The sequence below is a fragment of the Paroedura picta genome, chromosome 5, assembly GCF_049243985.1.
Source record: "Paroedura picta isolate Pp20150507F chromosome 5, Ppicta_v3.0, whole genome shotgun sequence".
NCBI classification, from domain to species: domain Eukaryota; kingdom Metazoa; phylum Chordata; class Lepidosauria; order Squamata; family Gekkonidae; genus Paroedura; species Paroedura picta.
In genome coordinates this window covers 105732256-105752238 of record NC_135373.1, presented here as the reverse complement: position 1 = coordinate 105752238, position 19983 = coordinate 105732256, and the positions used below count along the sequence as shown (strand labels likewise).

The following is a 19983-nucleotide window of genomic DNA, read 5'->3' as shown; positions in this document are numbered from 1 at the left end:
GGTAAAGGTAAAGGTATCCCCTGTGCAAGCACCGAGTCATGTCTGACCCTTGGGGTGACGCCCTCCAGCGTTTTCATGGCAGACTCAATACGGGGTGGTTTGCCAGTGCCTTCCCCAGTCATTACCGTTTACCCCCCAGCAAGCTGGGTACTCATTTTACCGACCTCGGAAGGATGGAAGGCTGAGTCAACCTTGAGCCGGCTGCTGGGATCGAACTCCCAGCCTCATGGGCAAAGCTTTCAGACGGCTGCCTTACTACTCTGCGCCACAAGAGGCTCTAGATTTGTATACTCAGAAGTAAGTCCCATTGGATTCAGCGGGACTTACTTTCTAGTAAGCATGCTTAGGCTTTGCAGCCTTACATTGCAATCCACAAGCAGAGTAATGACTGTGCCTGTTAGTCACTTAAAATATGTGCAGCTAGTTTACAATGTCACCCAGGGTGCTTTGCCATGGAATCCAGCTTCCAAAGCAGCCATTTTCTCCAGGGGAACTAATTTATATCATCTGGAGATCAGTTGTAATTTTGGGAGATTTCCAGCCCCTACCTGGAGGTTGGCAGCACTATTTGTATTTCAATCTGGACATGGTTGTTTTTTTTCTTTATTGCTCATTTGAATTTTTTAAAGCTGTTTGTTCCACCCCTGCTTCTGATTCTATTTTATCTTTGCTTTTAGCAGGTTGGCCTAATAGGTAAATGTGAGGTAAAATACTCCTGTGCCATACTTCAATGATAAAAGATTAAATAGTTTTTGCTAATTCTGTAAGGCCTTTAACAACTTTTGGCATTAGCAGGGCTTTTATTTTTCCAGTTTAGAATCTAAAATGAAATTTCTGATGGGCAATTATATATAACATTGATTACATGTTGCCCAAATAGCCTGGTTTAGATGACTCAGCTCTTCTTTTCAGGTCCTGCATACTCTGGTCAGCAAAAGTTGACCCAGGATGCCTCTCAGTGATGAGCAGAACACTGACTGTGACTCTTCAAGATCCTCTGAAAGCACAGCTTCTTCCAGCGACTCTGAATATTCAAGACAAAGTTTCACCAGTGACTCTTCAAGCAAGCCCAGCTCTCCAGCTTGTAAGCAATCGTGTACTGTGAGATGAATGGGATTGGGGTCCTTTAGCCATAGCTGAAAGTCTGCGGATTTTATGGAACCAGAAATCAGCTGTGCTTGAGAAATCCTGGGATTCACCGAAAGCCCACTAGAAATTCTTCAGTGAAAAGACCACTAAGAGTGGGCAACCTTCCTTGAAAGCCATTGCCATCCCTGCAGGAAAGTGCTGAGGATGTTTTAGGATTCCTGCAGGGCTGGACATATACTGTGCACCCTAGAAAATACTCCAGAATCCTTTCTACTGCCCTCGGTGTCCTGTGGCAATCATACAGAAGCAAGCAAGGCCTGATAGAATGAACAAATCACAATCTGTTAAGAGAACAGGTCTCTGGTTCTCACATTCCTTATTCCCTTCTGTGTGCCACTTTCTGATTCCCAAGAAACAGGACTGAAATATGTTGCAGAATCCTAATTTGTAGGCAGGATGACAAGCTATTGTTGTAGTTTTGTCTACTTCATGAGAGACTGATTTCTCAGTAGCCAGGAATTATTCACTATCGCAGCTGTGCGCCAAAGGATGGGGACGCATGCAAGCCCCACGGGGACAGTCTCGTATCCAACAAGCCACTGTTATTTATTTATTTTAAAAAATACCATGCTGCCCCTCCCCACAACCATCTTGCAAAATTATACATGTAGAAAACATAGATCTGCTGGAAATAGTTTTAAAATTAAAAATATTAGCAATCGAGACTCATAAACAGTTGTAGCCTAGAAACAGAGTAATAAAAACAAGTTGAATCACCTACCCCCCGCCCATAAGAAAGCCTGGGGGGAAATAAATGCTTTGTGGGGGCATCTAAAGGAGAGTAGGGTAGGCCACTGAAACTACCGCTGCTTTTGGACATCTTGTGTATTGACTGTTGTGGATTTTATTGAGTAGATTTTTGGTTGTTTTTAGAGGTAGTTTTATTGGTGGTTCTATGTATTTTTGTAATCCACCATGAGCCTTGTTGGGAGTAGCGGGCTAGAAATGAAACGAATAAATAAATAAATATGTCTGAAGTGAGCTACTGCGGCTTCAATGGGGAGAGAGTCTTTGGAAATCACCAGCTTAGAGAGATGGGTCAGTGGCAGACTCATGTTTACTGTTATCTCCTGGCTTTAAAGACTGTATTTGCTGGCTGATCTGTAGACCGTAATTGTCATTCTCACTGAATCCTGTCTCCTTTGCACAACAAGTACGTTTTGCCCCAGATGTGATTTTGCTGGCAGCTCTGCCTGAATAGGCCATTAAGAAATAAAATACTGGATGTTTAGTTTTCACATCTCTTGTTTCACAGCAGTCTTACGTGCATTTCTTCCATTTCTTCCAGCAACAAGTCCTCCCCAAGTGGTTACCTTTGACGAAATGATGGCTGCGGCAAGAAACTTGTCAGACTTAACTCTGGCCCATGAAATTGCTGTGAATAAGAATTTTCACTTGCAGTGCATAGAGCACCCTAAGAACAGGTAATCTAGAAGCTCTTAAAAGCCACAGCATAAAACTCAGATGCTGCTCATACAGCAACTGCTCCTTAAACAAATTGCAGCAAGCCGCAGATGGCTTGCATGACCTTCCGGCACCCTGCAAGGGTTGTGACTGATAATTCTGTTTTCCAAATGTCTACATTGGCTCCCAGTCTTGCAGCCAAGGTACTTGAATAATAAGCCCAGTTTTGAAATAGTATTTTTTAATAAAATGCTCTGCTGATGTTTCTTCCTTGAACAAGGGACCAAGCCCTATGAAGATAGGTTGAGGGACTTGGGAATGTTCAGCCTGGAAAAAACGAGGTTGAGAGGGGACATGATAGCCCTCTTTAAGTATTTGAAAGGTTGTCACTTGGAGGAGGGCAGGATGCTGTTTCTGCTGGCTGCAGAGGAAAGGACACGCAGTAATGGGTTTAAACTTCAAGTACAACGATATAGGCTAGATATCAGGAAAAAGTTTTTCACAGTCAGAGTAGTTCAGCAGTGGAATAGGCTGCCTAAGGAGGTGGTGAGCGCCCCCTCACTGGAAATCTTCAAGCAAAGGTTGGATACACACTTTTCTTGGATGCTTTAGGATGCTTAGGGCTAATCCTGCGTTGAGCAGGGGGTTGGACTAGATGGCCTGTATGGCCCCTTCCAACTCTATGATTCTATGATTCTATGAACAAATTCTATGAGATCTGGCCTAAGACTGCACAGTGAGCTTTGTGGCTAGGGAGAAATTTGGGGCTGGATGTGGGATTGATCAATCCCTCAATCCCAGAGAAGGACTGTGGGAAAATGGTAGAGCATCATATTTGCATGCAGAAGGTCCTAGATTCCGTTCCCGGCATCTCCAGTTAAAAAGCTTGGGTAATATATATTGTTAAAGACCCCAAAGACTACTGACATGCAGGAAATACTGACCTTGGTGGTGTGTTTCTGTATGAGGCAGTTTCATGTATCCATGTGGCTTGAGTCTTTCTGGTGTAATTGTAATCACTGCACCGCACTAATTTTCACTAATGAATTCCCTGTGCTGTGAGTAATAGAAGTGTATTACCTATAGTACTACTTGTAGTCCAGAGTCCGTCAGATGCAAAAGTTAAAGTTACAGTGTTTTTCAATTGAAATTGTCTGGAAAGCTAACTGAAAGGTGCTTCATAAATCCAATTTGAACATGGGATTGGCCAACAATTGGCTTCAAGGGAGAGACTTCTACCCTTCCCTAATCAGAAGTCAGACCTGAATATGCAGAGGTAATACTAGATTGTTTTATCTGTGTGCTACCTTGCAGTTTACTCTAATGGAAAGGCAGAATGAAAATCCTTATGCCTTTCTTTGGGGTAGATATGGGCCTTTCCCAAATTGCCCCCCTAATTGACTGCTTGGAGCATTCTTATGATATCAAATTATATTGTGACGTGCAACCCGACAGATCAACCTGGATGTTAGCCAGTGTCCTCTCATTCCCAGTTATGCCCTTTTCGCCTCCTAAAATAGTTCTGTGCAAGCTGTCTCCCAGCTGTACTTGTTGAGAATTTCTGGATCCTGAGCCAGAGTAAGTATCTGTATCTTTATGTGTGCCTATAGATAAATCAACTACCATTCCTCCTCATATGCCTCCACTAAACTCCTCATCTTTCTCCAACTGCAGATAGAAAAAAAGCCAATCTCAAAATAGTTAGAATAGAGTTCCCCAGGCTAAGAAGTAGGCACTAGAGTGATGCATTCAGAAACAGGGGCTGCCTAGCACTCTTGTGTACTCTGTTGGAACCTACAGCATAAATGGTCCTTAACCCCTGGAACCAGGCCTGTAGTCACAATGGTGAAAAGGGGGTCCAGGTGCACAAACCAGGAGTAGACGTAAAAAGGTATCAATCCTGTAATAAATCTTTCAAATGTGAATTCTCTATGCAGTTGACTAGAAAAAAATTAGTAGTTAGCAGAGCTGAAAAGTCCTGAATCCTGCTTTTTAAAAAGCCTGCAAGGGGAGGGTTGTAATATCATGTCGAAGTAAAGCAAATAAAATAAATAATGATGGCTGATCACCCATGTACTCATTTGCCCCCAATAAGAATTTCTGGCTAAAGGCATGCCTGGAACCCCAGATGGCAAGTGCAGTGGATCTGGATCTTGGCATTAATGAAACTATTTGCTAATTTTTGTGATGGTTAATGCTTCTCGCTTCTTTGAATATAGTTGGTGGATTCTTCCCTCTCTTATAGTTTGCCTGGAAGAGTGAGACAAATTGCACACCAAGCATTCTGGGATCATTTGGAGGAAGACCTGAATGAAGATCCTCCTGAATATGAGCATGCTATCAAGTTGTTTGAAGAAATTAAAGAGGCAAGTCTCGCCTTTGATTTCTGTTTCTTCTCACCAGTGCCAAGTTTATGGCTTTGCTAATCTAGCTCTAGTCTTATAATTAAAGCTGCATTGGCACACCTCTGTTTTCAGCCTCTGATGTTCACAGCCTAGAAAGCCAGTGGCAGAATAAAGCAAATTATTGAAACTGTATAATATAATGTGAAGCACAGTAATATACTTACTGTTAAGTAAACTGGCTGTTTTGCTTGCCAGCAGATATGTGCCTGTTTTACATCCAAATGTAGTTTTTATATGATGAAAATTATTTTAAAAGACAAGGGCTGTGTAGGATGACTCTAGGATTACCAGCCCCCACCCCCAGCCCACATGGCCAGGGGATCCCTTTTCTCTCATTACCCTTCACCACTTCAGTGGGAGGGGCGAAATGACTGGCAGGCTAGCTAACACCATGATTTCACTACTAGGAGAAACCTAGAAGTGACACCCCAGTACTTTCTAGTAATTGCCAGGAACTCTATAGTTTTACCATAGAGTTTCTGGCAATTCCTAGAGAGGACTTTTTTTCCAGAAGTGACATCACACTGCCACCAATGGCTGCCCCACTCTCTTACTGGTTGCAGGCATATATCCTAGATGTATCAGCGGAAACAGGGAATGGTAGGTACAACTTCTCATGTAAATATGAGACAAACAACCCTAATGGAATTCTCTGTTTGCATGAAACCTCTGAAAGTACAGAAGATGTAGCCTGTTTCTGGCAGTTGCCCACTGTATATTTTATGCAAGACTGTTGCGGGCCACTAGCTGGGGCTGGTAGATCTTAGTTGTCATGTGTGTTTTTTTTGCTTTTAATACTGCAGATTCTCCTTTCGTTTCTGAACCCTGGTGCGAACAGGATGCGAAACCAAATCTGTGAGGTCCTCGACACAGACCTCATAAGGCAGCAGGCCCAGCATGAGGCGGTGGACATCCAGGGCCTCGCAAACTATGTCATTACCACAATGGGGAAACTATGTGCTCCAGTAAGAGATAAAGATGTAAACCAGTTAAAAGCCACTGGGAATATTGTAGCCTTGTTGAGGTTGGTGTGTGATTGTGTTTTTTTTTTAATGCTGTTCCATCGCTTTACAGCACTCCTCTTTTTAAAATAAGATTTGTACTGATCTAGAGCAAAATTGAAAATCAATCTATTATGTTTCCATCCATCCCACAGATCAAATTCCACACATCCCACAGATCAAATTTTATCTTCACAACACCCCTCTGAGATAGATGAGGCTGAAGGTGACTTGCTCAGAGCTTCATGGAAAGGTGGCCATTTGAGCTTGTTCTAACCACTATCATGCACACTCTGTATAGCACACCCTCTGACTTTTGTTTATACCCCATCTTTCTTCCCAGTGGGGACTCATAGCAGTTTACATTGTTCTGCCATCCTCACAACTAACCAGTGAGATGGGTTAGACCAAGAGTGTGTAACTGCTTCAAGTTATCCAGCAGGCTTCCATGCCAGAGTAGGGATTCAAACTAGAGTTGGGCACTTCGACGTCCAAAGGGGCTGTTCACACCCAAAGCAGCTAGCGCCATGGTGCGGGAGGGAGGGTAGGTGCCCATGCCTGTGCCTTCCTCCCCCCCCCGCGGCACTGGCTGCTCCAGGCGTGAACGGCTGCTTTGGATGCCGAAGTGCCCAACCCATTCTCCGGCACTCTATACCACACTGCACCTTTGCTGCATTTCCCCCCTCTTCTTCTACCCATTCTGTTACCAACCTTTGCAAATATCCTGTTCATACAGACTGGGAAGAACTAGGTTCAAATCCCACTTGGCTATGAAGCTCCCCTGGTACCTGTTGATCAGTCATTCACTCTCTTTCTCTCAGCTGATTCCACTTCACAGGGTTGTTGTGAGGATAAACAGAGATGGGAGACCATATATGCCCCCAAGCAGCATCTTGCTTGGCCCCCTAGGCCATGGTGACCAGAGGCTTAGAACCTTGTCCCCCCTAATCATCCACCCTGAAGTCCCTGGCCCACTGCTCCTCCTCCATGACTTAGGGATGGATTATCAGACTGCTCTTGTGAATAAGGTTGTATGTTACTATGGCTCTCAGAAAAATGCAGGTATTGTCACAATTCCTCAGCACTAAGAGCAGCCTCTCAAGATCTGTTTCCCAGAAGTACTTTCTTGAACACAGGAAGAATGTAGAACATGATGTGGGAAGTAACTTTTGTCTCCAAATAATTTTAGTACCACTTAGTTCCCTTGCTTGTCATTACATGTTGTTGGTTTCTTTCAGTCACCAGTGAGGATAATTCTGTATTTTATGAACATTTAATGTAAGATTGACACTATTACTTTACAAGGCAGACAAGTGCATGAATCATGGTAGAAGCTATTATAATAACAGTTCTTCTATAGGACCAGACTAACTTGAGGGTGGGGTATGTGGATCTGTGTACTGTGTTACTGGAAAAGGGCTACTGTTCAGTGTTACATAAGGTGGTTTCTTCTATGAGGTGCACTGCAGACTTGTTTCTTGTATCTTTTCAGGCAAATATTCCATGTTCTGGATCTCATGACAATGGATATGGTTAATTTTAGTATTCAGAGTCTTAGACCTCACCTTCAGCGCAACTTGGTGGATTATGAACGAGCAAAATTCCAAGAAATACTTGAAGAAACACCAGGTAAGTTCTTTGTTGACACAGGAGGGTGTAGCCAGTGGCCTGGGAATGCAGGCAGCTGCCTTGGGGCCTGAAACTTAGAGGCTCAAGAAAGGACTTGCATTTCTATACTCCTAACTGTGGGTCTGGTTAGATCACAAGTCCCCAACATAGTTCTTGTGGGTGCCAGGGTGCTGACACCTTTTCTGGTGTCCACCATGTACATTTAGAAGTAGAAGAGTTGGGTTTTACACCCTGCTTTTCACTACCCAAAGGAGTCTCAAAGTGGCTTACAATCACCTTCCCTTCCTCTTCCCACAACTGACACCTTGTGAGGTAGAGAGAGTTCTGCCAGGACAGCTCTGCGAGAACTGAGACCAGCCCAAGGTAACCTAGTTGGCTGTACATGGAGGAGTGGGAAATTAGACTCAGTTCTCCAATTTACAACCCACCACTCTTAACAACTGGTCCTGTTCTCTCATACCTGGTCCTGTTCTCTCTCTTCCTATACTGTATTGTGATTGTTATGTCATGTCCTATTAGTAGAATTTGTGCCATCAGTGCCTGTGTCACAAAACACCAATACTCTTTCTGCAGCAGATGCAGCCTACTCAGCAATGGTGTGAACACTGAACACAATGTGTACAAAATTGAAACCACTCTGTCATGACATTACTGAGGCCTCTTCAGTATGTCCCAGTTCTCGTGTTTCACCTCCTTTTTGCAATGAGGTTTTCCTATACCCCCTAGGCCTGTTCACTTAACTGTGTAGTTAAGCCAAACCGTTAACGTAAAATCTCCACGTTTAGGTGCCCTGGACCTAACAACAGAATGGATAAGGGAATCCATACAGGATGAACTATCTTCTGTTTCCTGTGAAGCGTCTTCATCCTCTGGTGCTGGTGGGATCTCGAAGCCAAATCTGAGCCCTACTCTGGTGCTAACCAACAGCTACTTGAAATTATTACAATGGAACTATCAGAAAAAAACTATTCCTGAGGTAATATATAAATCCTACTTGCTGTATAAGGGCTTTTGAAACTTTTTCTCCCCTTAGTACAATACTCTGTCAATATCCCACACCCATGTGATGGAAGTAACATTGCTTGTGGGAAAGATTCTTTGCCATTTATTGGATTTTTTTTAAATGTGCGCCATCTTTCCAGAGTCCTGCTTCATTCTTTTGAGGGGAAAAGTTCAATAGCTTAATAATAATCTCTCTTACGCTGTAATTGTATATCTGGTTCAACCATTAGAGACATAGAGAATAAACTGTTTTAAAAGTTCTAAACGTATGTGCACAGAAGGAATGGGGAGTGATTATGTATCAGTAGTGTTATCACAGGTCCTATGACAGTCTGTCAGTCTTTTTTAAAACTGTACTTGTCTTTCGTTATGAGTAGATTCAAATGGGTCGCTGTGCTGGTCTGAAGCAGCACAATAAAATCAGAGTCCAGTAGCACCTTTAAGACCAACAAAGATTTATTTAAGGCGTGAGCTATATATTCCCACTGTCATATAGGGAGTTCTTAGTCTGAGGAAGAGTGCTTGCACTTGAAAGCTCACGCCTTGAATTAATCTTTGTTGGTCTTAAAGGTGCTACTGGACTCTGATTTCATTGTGTTTTGAGTGTGACTGATTAGAGAAAAGGTATGTGTTTTATGTTAACTGTTTATAAACTTTTCTTATGTAGTAATTACATATGATAAAGCATATAAAAGATGTATTTGTCTATGTATCTGCCCATTTGTATCGCCAGGAGTGGGGCTTTTGTTGTTGTTGTTTTTGTAGAAAACTGTGTATTCAACAGGGAGTAAAACCCTGTCCTATCCAGTTCTTCTTAGTGTGTTCTGTTGTTTGAAATGTAGTTTTTCCTAGTCTGGTTCAGATTTTTAAAAACAAGCAGAGCTACAAGAAAACACCTTAAAGCAATGGAATGGAATAAGGTGTGTAGTTAGATTCAGCTCTACAGACCCCACACAACCTTTAAAAAATCAGGCATACAAATGCTTTACACACAAAGAAATGAACAAATAAAATAAATGTGAAACTAAATTGCTGAGCTTACCTGTTAGTTGCTAATGAAACAGCTGCCTCTGACATGCTGTTTGTTACCTCCTATTAATTGTTATTTGATAAAACAAGGTGGATACAGTATGTTGTGTGTGTATGATGGGGGGTATTCACTACCCAGAAAATTGGAAACAAATTCTAAACATTTATGACAAATATCAGAATGAAAATATAATATTTTTGGATACTGTACAACTCTTGGGGCTATGTGCCCCAGAAACTATTTTTTTCCTGACTGAATTAACTTGAGAGAATATCTCATTAAGAATTGCTCTCCTAATAGAAATATGTTTTTATGTTAAAATATACCAAAAGTCTGATTGCTATAGAATAACACACTTCTTTCTAAATCTAGACACTGGTGACAGATGAAGGCCGCCTTTGTGAGCTGTCAGAGAAACTGAATCAGTTGAAGATTGTAGCTTGTATCTGTCTCATAACAAGCAACATGGTGGGTGCAGCTATTGAAGGAATTCCAGATTTCAGTGACAAACAAAAGAGGATTTCGTTTGTCCTGCTTGATGGAATGAATAAGAAGTAAGTGTTGTTTTTAAAGAAAGGAAGTTAGCCATAGTCTGCATGTATTCTAAAATTAATTATGAACGTCCTGACAGGGAGTTGTGTGGATTCTAGTGAAAATGTCTTGATTTTTTCCCAAGACAGTCCTCACACCTTCATTGTCTATCTCAGTGCTAAAACAGGAGACTGGAAGGCTGCTGTCTGAACTCTATTAACTTTTGTGAATTGTTTTAAACTGATAACTTTTTTTTTGCAGTCTCACTCTACTATAACAGAATTGAAAAGTGAAATAGAAAAAAAAAACATGTATCTGACGGTGTTAATATTATTTCTGCTTTTTTGCCCACAGGACATTTGATTTGAAAGAAGCTCTCGTTGCCATAGGTCTCCAGACATGTAGTGAAATAAACCAGTCGTTAACTGAGAGGGGCTTCCCGCCATTGAACAAGGAAATTCATGCAAATTTAGTGGGTCAGATCTGTAACATCATTGAGGAAGATAATCCAATCAGCTCCTTAATTGGTTAGTTATTCAACTCTTGGACTATGGGAGATTTACGGTTTTATGAATGTGCTTAATTGTATTTATTGCTTTCTAAAATGAAATCCTCCTTCCAGTCATTCTAGCAGGGGTTGCCAGCATAACGCTGGTGGTTGCCACGGTGCTCGCTGAAACCTTTCCTGGTGCCTGCCAAATGTTTTTAGAAAATGGGCAGGATCAGGTGGAATTTCTGTCCACCAAGACTTCTGATTAGCCATTGGAGATTTGATTGGCTGTGCAGATTTTTTAAAAACTCTGTTTTGGCAGCAATTGCCACTACAACACAAGGATCTCCACTATGTCCCACCATTTTGTAGCTGGCTCCATCTTCTGCACCAGCAATTCTGTGGCTGTGCTCAACAAACTGTGTCAGAATCCCAAAGGCGCTCATGGGTTCAAAAAGCTTGGGGAACACTGCATTTATAGCATTTAATAGAAAAGGCTTCCTTATGGTCTTATTAAACCTGAATCCATCTTTTAGGAGATTTCATGGATCAGATATTTTAAAATTCACTTGCTGGAATGAGCTCCCAGAAGATATCAGGGCCCTGCCTGAGCTAAAACAATTTTGCAGCCCTTGCAAAATGGAGCTCTTCCATCATGGCTTCAATCGGGGCCAATGAAAACACTACCAACTAGAGACCCGGGGCCCCTCCCATCACCAAACTGGGCACAGAGCAACTCTGGAAACCTGACAACACTCTCAAATTGAACTACAACTATTACAATTAACAGCTACTCAGATATAGAACTGTAAAGTTTAAAATTTCCTTCAATGTTAGAAAAGTTACAAGTTATATAGATGTTATAAGTTCATGAATTTGTACCACAAATCTGTATTGTACCTCCATTTCTCTATTTGCAGTGTAAACGGTCCTGAGCCTCCATTTTCATTATAAACTGCCATGAGCTGCAAGGGAGGGCAGTAAATAAGTATGATAAAATATATGAAAAGTAAATAATTACATCAGATTGCTTTTCTCTTTTACTAAGCAGTGGGTTTAGAAATTTAGCTCAGACAGTGAAATAAAACAGACAATGGGGAAAAATACATGTGCAATTGATTCTATGCTAGACATAGAACTACAAGAACTTAGCAGGAAAGCCAAAAGTAGCTGCTTTCCAATGAGCTTGGGAATCACATCAAGTTCATAGCCTCTCTCTGCATGCTTTTACCATCTAATTGTCCTGCAAAAACGTAAAGCTTTTATGTTAGCTAGAATGAATGCTCTACTTTCTGTTGTGTTATATGGGAGATTTTTTTAAAAATTCCACTTTCAGTTAGGCTTTGCCCTTGGGATTTCCTTGTATCTGGACTGAATGACACAAGGGGAAGTAGGCTTGACCTCTTGTGCTATTGCTTTTCAGTGCTGGTTAACTATACATTTGTTTTGTTTTGAATTATTGCTTGGTTGGCTTTAGCAGAATGGCAAGATAGACATATTTTGAATCAAAATGTGCTTTCCCTTCATGCCCTACCCAGATAAACGAATTCAGCAGTATATGAGAAGCTTGCTTGCCTCGCCATACTCTCAAAAGTCAATGGCTACAATTCCAGGAGGCCTTGCTGTGATTCAGACAGAGGTGGAGAGCATCGGATCTCAGTTTGCCAACATTGTCAACCTTAATAAACAGGTGTATGGACCATTCTATGCAAATATCTTTCGAAAACTGCTTTTCAACGAGCCAGTAACAAGTACAGCAGACACTGACACTTCTACTAAATGAAATATGTAAATCTTCATCCCCCCCCTCCCCTATGCAGTATTTATATAGCAGTGATCTATTCTTCTGAATGTGCATAGCTTAAAGTGATGACTGGTAATGAGAGAGAAATGTATATATCTAATGAAAGAAACCCTAGCAATTATATTCAGATAACGTTGCCCCTAAACCTCAAATCCCTGGAAAGCTATTAAGTTTCAAAGGATTTTGAAAGGATTATTTCTGTTTATAACAATGAGTTATAACATTTATTGTAATTGTCTTCTGTAAATGGTTTTTCCAAAGTAAGAATCGAATGTGCTTCCTCTAGTAACTTTGGTGCAATGAAAGAGAACGTTGTAGCTCAGATTTAATCTGAATTAATATATTAATTCTGATGGCTCACTGTCAAAACGTTAGTGGCCATCCGTGAAGAGACTTCTAGCAACTAGAGAAAAAATAATTTAAATGATTGATCCTATTGTAGATAAGGTCCCATGACCAGGGGTTCCCCCAGTGTCCCCCCTCCCAAGCACTCTGTTGGCAGACATCTTGTGTCACTTGTTTGGAGGTATTCTTAATCAGGCATGCAGGGACATTTATGTACCTCAGTCATACAGTGACTGACACTTGTTATTTTTTGGCTGAATGAGGCTACTGAATTCCTCCATACAATAGTCTATATACATGATGATGGTTCCATTTGTCAAGTGTAAGATTCTCTAAATATAGTGAAGAGATCAGGTATGAGCTGAGGGACGCACTCCTCCAGAGCTGCCTTTCAGTTGTCAGCCCCCCTCCCCAACACTCTTTACTGTGATTCATGATGGCATCTTCCCTGACCTCAGTTAACAATAACCAGGATATGAATCTAGCTTCTAAGCCCGGGCCATGATGGAAACCCTAGTTAGTATGAATGATTAAGACTAATGCAGACATAATTATTAATCATATTTAAGGCCTTTGGCAAAAAAGGATGAGGGAAAGCTGTTGTTACTCTTTTAAATAGAGGTAAAGGAAGACTAGTTCCCCTCCCCCACTAAATAGAGGCAGGAAGACTAGTCTCCCCCCCCCCTCTTTCCTTATGGTGTACAACTTTGGAGGAGTAATCTGGCTTTGTGGACAGACTCTTTGGATAGACCATGTATGGCTACGGTTCAGTAGGTCTTTAGAAGCATGGTATAAGTAATATTGATAGACAGAGTCTTACAATCTGAAATAATGGTCCTAAAATCTAGGCATTGCTAACAGCATGGAATGTTTCATGTTCCTCACCTTTGTTAGAAATCAGTATTATGGGAGGGCTACTTTGAGAAAGTAGGGGATGGTAAGGATTAGGGTTTAGGCCTTCCCTGAAGTAGTTTGACAGCAAGTCCTATTTCCATCCTCATTGCTCTGTTATTATTCTCCTTCACTTCTAGATTGTCAGCTGGGGTGGGAAGGAGCTAGAATCCTGTAGGTTTATTTGGCCTGGGCTCTGTTCTGGCAATCATTGCCCAATGTTACAGTCTTCATGGAGGCCACATCCCAAACCGTTTTGTGATAAAAGAACCTATTGACCTAGTTGAGCTTCTAGGAGTATATGAAATGTGTAATTATTATGCAAGTTGGTGGGAACATGTTGATTATTTGATATACTGCAATATTTATATATAAAACTATTTTTGAATATGTCAAATTACTGATTATAGAAGGGCTGCAGTATACTGGGTATATAAACCTCCAATTTATATCAGAATGAAACGTAACTTTAAAAAAAATTACTTCTGGGAAGTATTAGCTCACCGTGAGTCTGTTAGTAAATGCTGAACTTCTAACATGTCCAATTGCAGTGGGCATATGCCTCTAAATGTTCCTTGTTGATAGTTCATATTTCTACAATATAATTTTTTTGCTAAGAATTCTTCTTTGCCTGTTTTGGGAATAATATGCGCACTTACTTGCCATACAGTGCCAGTGGCACACCTATAACAAACCTAAAGGACTTCAGCATTACGAACACTGTGGTTTTTTATAGGCAACTATATGCCTTGTTTTCCTTTAACAGAAAAAGGAAATAATGCCTTTTTTCTTTAGCAGAACTATATGTGTCCTTTAAAAAGAAAACAACTATATTTTGATTGGTTATCTGATAGTGAGGCTGGCTTCCTAGGGGAGGGCAGAATTTCTTTCTGCCAGTCTTGATTATCTTGCAGAATTGCACAAAAGGGCAACGTTCTCTGGCAGATGTATATTTTGATTGCCTGTTGAACAAATGAAATTCTAGCAAACACCAGTTATAAGTTCTAAAGCAACTATGTTAACACCCACAATTATTTAAAATATACTTGTAAAAGTGTTGTCCAAATGATATCTCTGGGAATTTGTACATTGGTGGAGGGTGGGAAGTGACACCAGGGGGGTTAAGCTCTATCTCTCACCTACAGGCACAGAGTCGTTGGGTGTCTTGAAGAAGCACAACAGTAAAACCAGGATTCCTGATCACAGGGGGAGATCCCTAAGCATACAAAGAAATGCTGCACACTTAGGTGTGCCCTGACCTTGTCACCATGATGCCATTTTACACTAACTCCACCCCTTGCCCATGTCCTCATCCTCCCAGAATTAGTTGAAAAGGGCTATTCTTCCCTTGCTCCTAAGATATTTTGTCTATCATTTTTGGCTGAGATATGGCTATCATATTATAAATGCTTCAAGAAGGTTTATTTTTCTTAAATCCACTCTTCTGCAGTTTAATTTTGAAAAGCTGGGCACATGAGAACTATGGTAATAACAAGTGTGCTAATTAAGTTATGCACAGAATTTGAAATTTTTAGTACATGGATGATTTGTATTAAAGAGTAAGTATGCCTGAAAAAGCAAAGGAACTCTAATTTCTTAAATTTTGAGAGGGAATAAACAATATTTGAGGCCTCAGTATGGCTGTATATGTTTTAAACCTTTACAAGAGGGTTTTTTTCTATAATGTGTGTAATCTGTTTTCTTAATCACTGCACTTGTGAAACAAAAAACATGGCAGCAAGTAGGACCATTTCTCTCTACAAATTTCTGTCCTATTTGGGAAGTTGTAACCTCTGTTAGAAAATAACTGTGCAGATGAGTAAGAGAAAGCAAGTTTTGCTTGGTGGTTTGTATCAATAATCTGCAAAGGGCATTTTATATAGCATGGCATGTCTTGTAGAGTTTGCCGCCTTCTTGATGTCCAAATTAATCGATGTCCCTCTTATACATTAATTGTTAAAATTGTCCAAACAAGTTTACTCTCATATTTCTTCATTTGGATAATAAAATATTTTATGTAACAGCTCTGTAGATGGTTGGAGTTAATATTTGGTATATTAATAAAGTCTGTTTTGTGATAAAAAATAGTGCTGGAAAGTGTGCCTCGTTTTAAAATTTCTAATATAAAATAACTGAATACAGCTAGCTGTTACCTAAATCTAGCTTAGGTCGTCCCAAACACAAAATAAGCTTGTTAAGTCATTCTTCAATCCAAAATTCAGAAGCACGTCAGTTGTAGAAGACATATCCTAAGACCTAACATTTTATTGGCACTCTGGTATTAACTGTGTATCAGCAGTTTACTTCACAGATCCCCCACTGCCCCAACTGGCAGTATTTACTACCAAGTGTCTGAATACACATTAACCTGCACACATCCCAAATCTTACCAGTAGGAGGAGACATCACCCCATGTTTGATGCTAAAATCTACAGCATTGGACTGAAGTGTTGAATCCTAAATGAACAGGATTATGAATATGGTTAACCGCAGTGTTTCTGGATTTATTTTAAGCATACTGATACATTGGTAGTTCATATATCACCCCCGTACTCCCTTCAGGTGTCATATTATCTAAAAGTTATAAATGCATCTGAAGCTTTCTACTTCAGTTTGATGTAGTCTGTTGTAGAGGTATGCACAATCTGCATTTGCAACTGACCAGATCTGGTGGTGGTTAGGCAGGATGTTTGGGGCCAAAGCAGCAAATCTCAAGAAGTGAAATGGTCTGTTTTAATTGAAGAGCATAATCCTTTTACTTCCCATCAATTTTGATAACATTAGCTGAGTACAAGACAGAAGGCAGCATTGTATAGCCTGGTTTTGCCAGCTCTTGGAAGCTAAGCAAGGTCAATACTTGGATGCAAGACCGCTAAGGATGACTCTGCAGAGGAAAGCACGGACAAACCACCTCTGCTTCTCACTGCTTCTATCTTGGGTTGCCATAACTTGGCTGCGGCTTTATGGCACTTTACACACAAACTTTGTACAAAACATAGTGAGAAGTTTGTTAATCCAAGCAAACTCTTGAACAAAAGATGTCTAGAAAATACTGTAGCACCAGCTAGAACAGATGTAAAAATACAGCAAATGTGAGAGTGCTACAAAATGAAGCACCTATTTGCACTGATACTTGGGTAGCCAGATCATAATTTAGTTCTTAGGACTGAATGCAAGAGCTATCATTTTAATATATCAATCAGTGGCCCAATTATGCATGCTTCCAAGAACAGGCAGACATTTTGGTGGATTAGAATTTTTGATTTAATGCAAGTCCTGGACCCCGACTGGTGGAATGAGCTCCCAGACAAGGTGAGGGCCCCGATGGAGCTATCACGGTTCCACAGGACCTGTACCCCCCCCCCAATTCTCCAATGACCTACTCCAGTGGTCCCCAACCTGCGGGCCGCGGCCCGACGCCGGGCCGCAAAGGCCAAGGTGCCGGGCCGCGGCTCCCTCTCCCCGCCCCCCCCCCCCGCAGTAAAAAACCCCCACAGTAAAAAACCCGGGAAGCTACTTACTGCGGGAGGGCGGGGAGAGGGAATCAGGGCCGGCTGCGCCCGTGCAGGCCGCGCCCGCGCGGTCCGCGGGTGCGGCCCGATCCACGGGCGCGGCTCGCGGGCGCGGCCGGGCGCGGCTCGCGGGCGCGGCCCGATCCGTGGGCGCGGCTCGCGGGCGCAGCCGGGCGCGGCCCAAAGCGTGGGCGTGGCCGCGGGCCCTGCGGGCGCGGCCCGATGCCCTGCCGGTCCCCAGCCTAATAAAGGTTGGGGACCACTGACCTACTCCATGATACAGATAACAGCTGGTTGGAAGCTTGGGGGGGGGTTGTCGAAAGGGATCTTTGGGGTGGTTGGGAGCGGGTTCTTGATTATGTTTTTTTTACTGTATTTTATTGCTGATGTGAGCAGCCACAAGCTAGCTAGCCTAGTAGCAGTGGTATAATTTTAATTAATAAAGAATAAATAAATAAAACGTGCCTTTTCAGCTTCAATAGTAGCAGAAGTACTTGTTTCTGCTTCTGCAAAGGATGACTATTTTTAACAAATCTTATTGGACACTGTGTGGCTGCTATGGCTATCCACCTGATGAGACATTAATATGTTCCTGTTTGTCATGCAGGTAGATTCTTCAACATATGATCCAAACATAGTATCCAAACTACCACCAGACAGAGCAAGGTTGTACATATGAAAAGGTGTGCTACGTGCAGAAACAAATATTTTCTGCTTGGCAGCTATATTGTGAGAAATGGCCCAAGCTACAAAGAGAGCCATTTACATTGAGATCAGACACTACAGATCATGCTTTTAGGAAGTCATTTTAAAGACTACATTTATTCCAGCATGAGTTTTTGTGAATCTGAGCCCACTTTATCAGGTGCAAGGTGAAGGAGATACTCAAATGCCTTTCCCCCTCTTCCAAACATAGACTTGTACAGGCAAGAACAAACATTTGAGTATCTCCACAATTCCTAGCATGAAAATATGGTAACGGGAAATTGTTTACATCTTAAGTTTCTGCATTAGGCAGCTGTTAATGCACTGAGGCCAGGGCAGAGTGGGGTACTCTGCATTCGTGGCATACAGTGGTTTTCAAAAAAGAAAACACAAATATTACATACTACTTGATGTTTAAAAGTTATTTTGATCCAATGTAATAAACCGATTGATATCTACTATTTTCAGTCCTTTCCCTTAAGTTTTATTGTTCTGTATCTCGCAGCAGTTTGAAAGCATTTAAAAACCTCCCCTAGATCTTTTGAGGAGACTTGGCAGGTTTCGAAACAAAAAAACCGAGACCAATACCATCTTTAAGACCAACAAAGGCGTGAGCTTTCGTGTGCACGCAACGCTTCCTCAGACAAAAAGGAACAAGTATCATGAGAGTACAAATATAAGAGGAGGTAAATGAGTAAGCTGCGTCATAAGATCCAAATTAAGCCATATGACAATTCTTTGCTAAAATAGCTAATCAGTCCTTTCGAGGCACTCTACGTGGGGCAAAAAGATTCCACAATTGTTATCAGACACTTTCATTTTCACCCCGATGCTGAGAAGGAACATGAAAACGTGCCGGAACCCCTGCGAGACGCGCCAGTTGCAGCAGGGGGCACATTTCAGCGACGCAAGCGTTGCGTCCGGTGCGCTCCGACCACCGGCTCGGCTGCAGTTATGGAGGCGGTGGTGGAGCTGGATGCTTCAGCGCCCGAGCGACTGGCGGCTCCCGTGAACACAGTGGAGGTGAGTGAAGGCGGCGGCGGGGATACTATAAAGAGGAGGCGTTATCCTCGCCATAACCATGGAGCTGAGATCACTCATGTTGAGCTGAGAGCGTGACTGTCCCAGCTTTGCCCAGCGTGCTTCCATGGCAGCGTAGGGAAACCTGGGTTTCCAAGATCCTAGTGCAGGGGTAGTCAAACTGCGGCCCTCCAGATGTCCATGGACTACAATTCCCAGAAGCCCCTGCCAGCGAATGCTGGCAGGGGCTTCTGGGAATTGTAGACCATGGACATCTGGAGGGCCGCAGTTTGACTACCCCTGTCCTAGTGTGATTTATTAATTTAATATGGCTTCTGCTGACTAAGGAAATATATCTGTCTGATCTACGGTGTTGAGGACAATGCTTAAACACTAATTTAAGCAGTATCTTATGCACATATATATTCCAAAATTTTTCAAAGGTATTTGTAGAATATTGATGTGTATGGAACATTCGAGCACATGTATTTTAGTGCTCATTTCTTGTCAGATCTGTTGTTTTTAAGAGTTCACGATGATTGGAGAATATTCTACAGCTAAAGCTTCTGTGTATATATGCATGTGAATTACTTACTGGTCATTTGCCTTCCCTAAATAAGTTTTTGCCTATCTTCTGAAAGTTTATACTATATTCTTCTTTCCCCCTCCACCCAGGAAAAATGGAGGCTGCTGCCAGCATTTCTGAAGGTATGTCTGTCTGCATGTGTTCACAGTTGCTAATAAGGGTGTACATTTGAATCAAACTATTCTATCTGGTATACCAGTAAGAAATACTGCTAATTAAGTATCTGAAGGATTATTTTTGGTTCTTATGCTATCCAGTAAATACTAATTTGAAAAGTTAAGAAGCGTTCAAATGTTGCTGCAAGTAGTAGTTAAATTCTATTCACATATGATTAGTGAGAAAACTTGGCTATGCCACCAAGTATTCACTGGTCTCATCTTGGCTCCCTGAAAACTTTCCCTATGTGATCTCCAAGTTTGTTTTGTTTGTATTTCTTCTGCATGCTTAAAGGATCTGAGACACACAACTAAGAAACATTA

The 19983-nt window shown here is 41.7% G+C and overlaps 2 protein-coding genes across 2 annotated transcripts in view; both read left to right on the top strand.

Annotated features, from left to right (window-relative positions):
- TCP11L2 (t-complex 11 like 2) overlaps nt 1-15768 on the top strand; it is a 28588-nt gene extending 12820 nt beyond the window's left edge. Inside the window, exons 4-12 of the mRNA XM_077339717.1 lie at nt 913-1084; nt 2438-2573; nt 4799-4919; nt 5762-5982; nt 7452-7588; nt 8374-8564; nt 9993-10174; nt 10506-10678; nt 12180-15768. Of these exons, the coding sequence (XP_077195832.1) occupies nt 949-1084; nt 2438-2573; nt 4799-4919; nt 5762-5982; nt 7452-7588; nt 8374-8564; nt 9993-10174; nt 10506-10678; nt 12180-12424 (1542 nt within the window). The 5' untranslated portion in view covers nt 913-948 and the 3' untranslated portion in view covers nt 12425-15768. The remainder of the gene's footprint in view (nt 1-912; nt 1085-2437; nt 2574-4798; nt 4920-5761; nt 5983-7451; nt 7589-8373; nt 8565-9992; nt 10175-10505; nt 10679-12179) is intronic.
- A 3018-nt stretch (nt 15769-18786) lies between these two features.
- The window catches only part of POLR3B (RNA polymerase III subunit B), a 62922-nt gene continuing 61725 nt past the window's right edge, over nt 18787-19983 (top strand). Inside the window, exons 1-2 of the mRNA XM_077339708.1 lie at nt 18787-18921; nt 19594-19626. Coding sequence (XP_077195823.1) covers nt 18853-18921; nt 19594-19626 — 102 coding nt within the window. The 5' untranslated portion in view covers nt 18787-18852. The remainder of the gene's footprint in view (nt 18922-19593; nt 19627-19983) is intronic.